General features: G+C 47.7%; 1 protein-coding gene across 2 annotated transcripts in view; it reads left to right on the forward strand.

The window, feature by feature from the left end:
- Window positions 1-5,109, forward strand: part of ndc1 (NDC1 transmembrane nucleoporin) — a 33,548-nt gene extending 28,439 nt beyond the window's left edge. Inside the window, exons 13-18 of one of the 2 annotated variants that reach the window (XM_046320839.1) lie at window positions 734-846; window positions 964-1,014; window positions 3,410-3,473; window positions 3,568-3,668; window positions 4,185-4,345; window positions 4,909-5,109. In XM_046320839.1, coding sequence (XP_046176795.1) covers window positions 734-846; window positions 964-1,014; window positions 3,410-3,473; window positions 3,568-3,668; window positions 4,185-4,345; window positions 4,909-4,972 — 554 coding nt within the window. In that variant the 3' untranslated portion in view covers window positions 4,973-5,109. The remainder of the gene's footprint in view (window positions 1-733; window positions 847-963; window positions 1,015-3,409; window positions 3,474-3,567; window positions 3,669-4,184; window positions 4,346-4,908) is intronic. The other variant, XM_046320837.1, reaches the window with a different exon arrangement.
- The last annotated feature ends 891 nt before the right edge of the window (window positions 5,110-6,000 follow it).

The following is a 6,000-nucleotide window of genomic DNA, read 5'->3' on the forward strand; positions in this document are numbered from 1 at the left end:
TGGCCAACCGAATCGTTTCCAGTCATCTCTCCTCCTTCCAGTCTTTTTCTTCACTGAACTTTATATTGCAATTGGCAACTTTCATGAATTAGGTGCATTACCGCCACCGACCTCGTTCGTCTTTCAGTCACCCACGTGGGTATAACCAATGAGGAGATGGCACGTGGGTAGCAGCTTCTATAAACCAATGAGGAGATGGGAGAGGTAGGACTTGCAGCTCGATCTGCGTCAGAAATAGAACTGACTTCTATTTTAGCCCTTGGCAACGCAGATGCTCGTTGGTGCGCGATAATTGAATAATATAGATTTTTAAATGTATTTTGCAACACTCGCGCACGCGAGTGGCGAAGTCAGCCTGTTAGATATTACTGCACTGTTGAAGCTAGAAACACAAGCATTTAGTTAGATATTACTGCACTGTTGAAGCTAGAAACACAAGCATTTAGTTAGATACTACTGCACTGTTGAAGCTAGAAACACAAGCATTTAGTTAGATACTACTGCACTGTTGAAGCTAGAAACACAAACATTTAGTTAGATACTACTGCACTGTTGAAGCTAGAAACACAAGCGTTTTGCTACACCCACAATAACATCTGTTAAACACTTATATGTGATCAATACAATTTGATTAGATATCATCATTCTCCTTTCAGAACCATGGATCTGTTTGAGTCAACAACGGCGATGTTTATTGACCTATGAATTCAGACCATTCTCTGTTTACGTCTAGACTCCCAGCTGAACGGCAGTCCTCCGCCATCTCCTGGTCCCGCCCCCAGCCCGTCCCAGGCCCAACTCAAACCCTCCTTCCTTGTTACCTTCCTACAGAACAGGAAGGACCAGGTACTACCTTGTGTTTCTAAAAATGTTCTCTCATTTGGTAGCTACTGACTAGTGATGTGGTGTATTATTTTAGCTATTATTCATTATTTTTATTAACTTTATAATTGTCTCATTCAGGTTAAACATTTCTTGGCAAAGCGGATGCTGATAATGTATCTGTTTAACAAGGTAAGGGTGTGTTTACCTGCACGCTGTCTCTGGGGTGTGTTTACCTGCACGCTGTCTCTGGGGTGTGTTTACCTGCACGCTGTCTCTGGGGTGTGTTTACCTGCACGCTGTCTCTGGGGTGTGTTTACCTGCACGCTGTCTCTGGGGTGTGTTTACCTGCACGCTGTCTCTGGGGTGTGTTTACCTGCACGCTGTCTCTGCACGGTCTCTGGGGTGTGTTTACCTGCACGCTGTCTCTGGGGTGGGCACGCTGTCTCTGGGGTGTGTTTACCTGCACGCTGTCTCTGGGGTGTGTTTACCTGCACGCTGTCTCTGGGGTGTGTTTACCTGCACGCTGTCTCTGGGGTGTGTTTACCTGCACGCTGTCTCTGGGGTGTGTTTACCTGCACGCTGTCTCTGGGGTGTGTTTACCTGCACGCTGTCTCTGGGGTGTGTTTACCTGCACGCTGTCTCTGGGGTGTGGCACGCTGTCTCTGTGTTTACCTGCACGCTGTCTCTGGGGTGTGTTTACCTGCACGCTGTCTCTGGGGTGTGTTTTACGCTGTCTCCTGCACGCTGTCTGGGGTGTGTTTACCTGCACGCTGTCTCTGGGGTGTGTTTACCTGCACGCTGTCTCTGGGGTGTGTTTACCTGCACGCTGTCTCTGGGGTGTGTTTACCTGCACGCTGTCCCTGGGGTGTGTTTACCTGCACGCTGTCCCTGGGGTGTGGGGCCAGGACTCTGTCCCTGGAACTCATGGACTCATTGCATGCTCTTCCCCAAATCATCCCTAACAAATCATCTACTTAATGCTGGAAGTTACCTGGTCTAGCAGGCTCACCATTCGCTCAGGCATTACTAATTCAACTGAGAGAAGGGCTCAATCATTCAGGCATTACTAATTAAACTCAGAGAAGAGCTCCATCATTCAGGCATTACTAATTAAACTGAGAAGGGTTCCATCATTCAGGCATTACTAATTAAACTGAGAGAAGAGCTCCATCATTCAGGCATTACTAATTAAACTGAGAGAAGGGCTACATCATTCAGGCATTACTAATTAAACTGAGAGAAGAGCTCCATCATTCAGGCATTACTAATTAAACTGAGAAGAGCTCCATCATTCAGGCATTACTAATTCAACTGAGAGAAGAGCTCCATCATTCAGGCATTACTAATTAAACTGAGAAGAGCTCCATCATTCAGGCATTACTAATTAAACTGAGAAGGGCTCCATCATTCAGGCATTACTAATTAAACTGAGAGAAGAGCTCCATCATTCAGGCATTACTAATTAAACTCAGAGAAGGGCTCCATCATTCAGGCATTACTAATTAAACTGAGAAGAGCTCCATCATTCAGGCATTACTAATTAAACTGAGAAGAGCTCCATCATTCAGGCATTACTAATTAAACTGAGAAGGGATACATCATTCAGGCATTACTAATTAAACTGAGAAGGGCTACATCATTCAGGCATTACTAATTAAACTGAGAAGGGCTCCATCATTCAGGCATTACTAATTAAACTGAGAGAAGAGCTCCATCATTCAGGCATTACTAATTAAACTGAGAGAAGAGCTCCATCATTCAGGCATTACTAATTAAACTCAGAGAAGGGCTCCATCATTCAGGCATTACTAATTAAACTGAGAGAAGGGCTCCATCATTCAGGCATTACTAATTAAACTCAGAGAAGGGCTCCATCATTCAGGCATTACTAATTAAACTGAGAAGAGCTCCATCATTCAGGCATTACTAATTAAACTGAGAGAAGAGCTCCATCATTCAGGCATTACTAATTAAACTGAGAGAAGAGCTCCATCATTCAGGCATACAACATATCTGGGTTGTGCCAAAAGACCACTTTGTGGAGAAGCTATGTTTTCAAAACTAATGTTTACATGGATTCTGATTATTTCCAGAGATGCACAACATCCTGAAATATATGTAGATATCTTTGTTAGAAATAATACTATATTTCCCTTGACGGAATGATGCTGAATGTAAATAAATAAATGAAAAACATGCTTCATTTACCCCACCCTCCTCTACTAATTAAACTTCCACCCTCCTCTACTAATTAAACTTCCACCCTCCCCTACTAATTAAACTTCCACCCTCCCCTACTAATTAAACTTCCACCCTCCCCTACTAATTAAACTTCCACCCTCCCCTACTAATTAAACTTCCACCCTCCCCTACTAATTAAACTTCCACCCTCCCCTACTAATTAAACTTCCACCCTCCCCTACTAATTAAACTTCCACCCTCCCCTACTAATTAAACTTCCACCCTCCCCTACTAATTAAACTTCCACCCTCCATCTTGCTGAAATTACGCAGCTAATCAGGTAAATAGTAATGCTATTCATGGTTCTGGTTATATGCTAAAAACATGTTGTCTCTCCCTGCAGCTGCCAGAAGCCTCCAGTCAGGCCCTGTTTGCTGACAGCCAGGTTCACATATGGGCTCTGCAAGGTCTTGCATTCTTCATCAGATTTTTGCAGAAAACAACAGATTTTCACATTTTTGTCAAGATTTATATTGTAACCTAATGTTCTCCCTCCTGTAGGTCTGTCTCACCTGGTGGCAGCGTCCTTCTCTGAGGACCAGTATGGAATAGTTCAGACCACCCTGCCTACCATCCTCAGCACCCTACTGCTGTTACAGGAGGTTAGACATGTGAAGTTAATTTGACAGCTTCAGACCTGCGTACTTTTCACTTAAAATGAATCTAATAATGGTACAGTATTTGCTGGTTCTCGCTGACCTGTTCTTAGCTTGTAATGTTTCACTAAATTATTTGATCGACTATGGGGGCGGGGGGTGTCAACATGTTAGTTAGCACAAATCCATCCATACCAAGACTGCTTAATGCCTGACTGTCTTTCTTCCTTCCCTCTCCTCACCCCCTCTCCTCACCCCCTCTCCTCACCCCCTCTCCTCACCCCCCTCCTCACCCTCTCCTCCCCCTCTCCTCACCCCCCTCTCCTCACCCCTCTCCTCACCCCCTCTCCTCTCCTCACCTCCTCTCCTCACCCCCTCTCCTCACCCCCTCTCCTCACCCCCTCTCCTCTCCTCACCCCCCCCTCTCCTCACCCCTCCTCTCCTCACACCCTCTCCTCTCCTCACACCCTCTCCTCTCCTCACACCCTCTCCTCTCCTCACACCCCCTCTCCTCGCCTCCAGGCTGTGGATCGTCACTTCAAGCTCCCCCATACCTCCTCTAAACCAGGTCACTGTTCCTGCAGTATGGGAGATGACAGTTACAAGACGCTCCGCTTCGCCCTGCGATCCACCCTGAAGACCTCTGTCTACAGGATCACAGCCACCTTCGGAGGACACCTGCAGTAAGAATAGCAGATGTAGTTAAACACCACTTTAATGCGGTCCTGGACCTGAGAGATGCTGTAATATGGGGGCTGGACCTGAGAGATGCTGTAATATGGGGGGGCTGGACCTGAGAGATGCTGTAATATGGGGGGCTGGACCTGAGAGATGCTGTAATATGGGGGGGGCTGGACCTGAGAGATGCTGTAATATGGGGGGGGGGGGGGGGCTGGACCTGAGAGATGCTGTAATATGGGGGCTGGACCTGAGAGATGCTGTAATATGGGGGGGCTGGACCTGAGAGATGCTGTAATATGGGGGCTGGACCTGAGAGATGCTGTAATATGGGGAGGCTGGCTGTTGAGCACACTGAGGTAGAAGCCGAACACTCAATTGCTCCAACACTTTCCTTTATAATGTTTTGGTCCCATAATTAATTTGGCCAGGTCATCTACTACTGCTATAGGATGGGTGTAATCATGTTTTGCCGTTGTGGATGTGAAGCTTAGTTTGAAAGTTTATCCTTGTCCTACTCCTGCAAACACAGATCTGATTGTCTGATTCGTGTGTCCCTGGTTTCCAGCGCTGTCCAGATGTCCGCAGAGCACCGGAAGAGACTGCAGCACTTCCTGGAGTATAAAGAGTGAAGGCGTGAGCGACATGCCCAGGACTGTCTGTCACTTAGCTGATGACAATGGTAGTGTGGCTGAGTTGATGTGTGTGTGTGTGGCTGTGTGTGTGTGTGGATGTGTGGCTGTGTGTGTGTGGCTGTGTGTGTGTGTGTGTGGCTGTGTGTGTGTGCTGGCAACACTTGTGGCTGTGTGTGTTGTGGCTGTGTTTTGGTGTGTGTGTGTGTAATTTGGCCAGTGTCATCTGTGTACTGTGTGTGTGTGTGGATGGTGTAATGTGTTGTGGCTGTGTGTTGTGTGATGTGAAGCTGTGTTGAAAGTTTATCCTTGTCCTGTGTGCAAACACAGATCTGATTGTCTGATGTGTGTGTCCCTGTGTTTGTGTGTGGCTGTCCAGATGTGTGGCACCGGAAGTGGCTGCAGCACTTCCTGTGGGTATGTGTGTGCTGTGGCTGTGGTGTGTGTGGCTGTGGCAGGACTGTGGCTGTGTGTGGCTGTGCAATGGTAGTGTGGCTGAGTTGCTGTGTGTGTGGCTGTGTGTGTGTGGTGTGTGTGTGGTGTGTGTGTGTGTGTGGCTGTGGCTGTGGCTGTGTGTGTGGCTGTGTGTGTGTGGCTGTGGCTGTGTGTGTGTGGCTGTGTGTGTGTGTGTGTGGCTGTGGCTGTGTGTGTGGCTGTGTGTGTGTGGCTGTGTGTGTGTGTGTGTGGCTGTGGCTGTGTGTGTGTGGCTGTGTGTGTGTGTGTGGCTGTGGCTGTGTGTGTGGCTGTGGCTGTGGCTGTGTGTGGCTGTGGCTGTGGCTGTGTGTGTGGCTGTGGCTGTGTGTGTGGCTGTGGCTGTGGCTGTGTGTGTGGCTGTGGCTGTGTGTGTGGCTGTGGCTGTGTGTGGCTGTGTGTGGCTGTGGCTGTGTGTGTGGCTGTGGCTGTGTGTGTGGCTGTGGCTGTGTGTGGCTGTGGCTGTGTGTGTGGCTGTGCTTCCTATTGAAAGATCTTGAAAGTGCCAAATTTGAATTGGTTGCCTAGACTACTGTTCGTAGGAAACGAGGTTGCTT

Source organism: Oncorhynchus gorbuscha, linkage group LG22 (assembly GCF_021184085.1).
Source record: "Oncorhynchus gorbuscha isolate QuinsamMale2020 ecotype Even-year linkage group LG22, OgorEven_v1.0, whole genome shotgun sequence".
Lineage (NCBI taxonomy): Eukaryota > Metazoa > Chordata > Actinopteri > Salmoniformes > Salmonidae > Oncorhynchus > Oncorhynchus gorbuscha.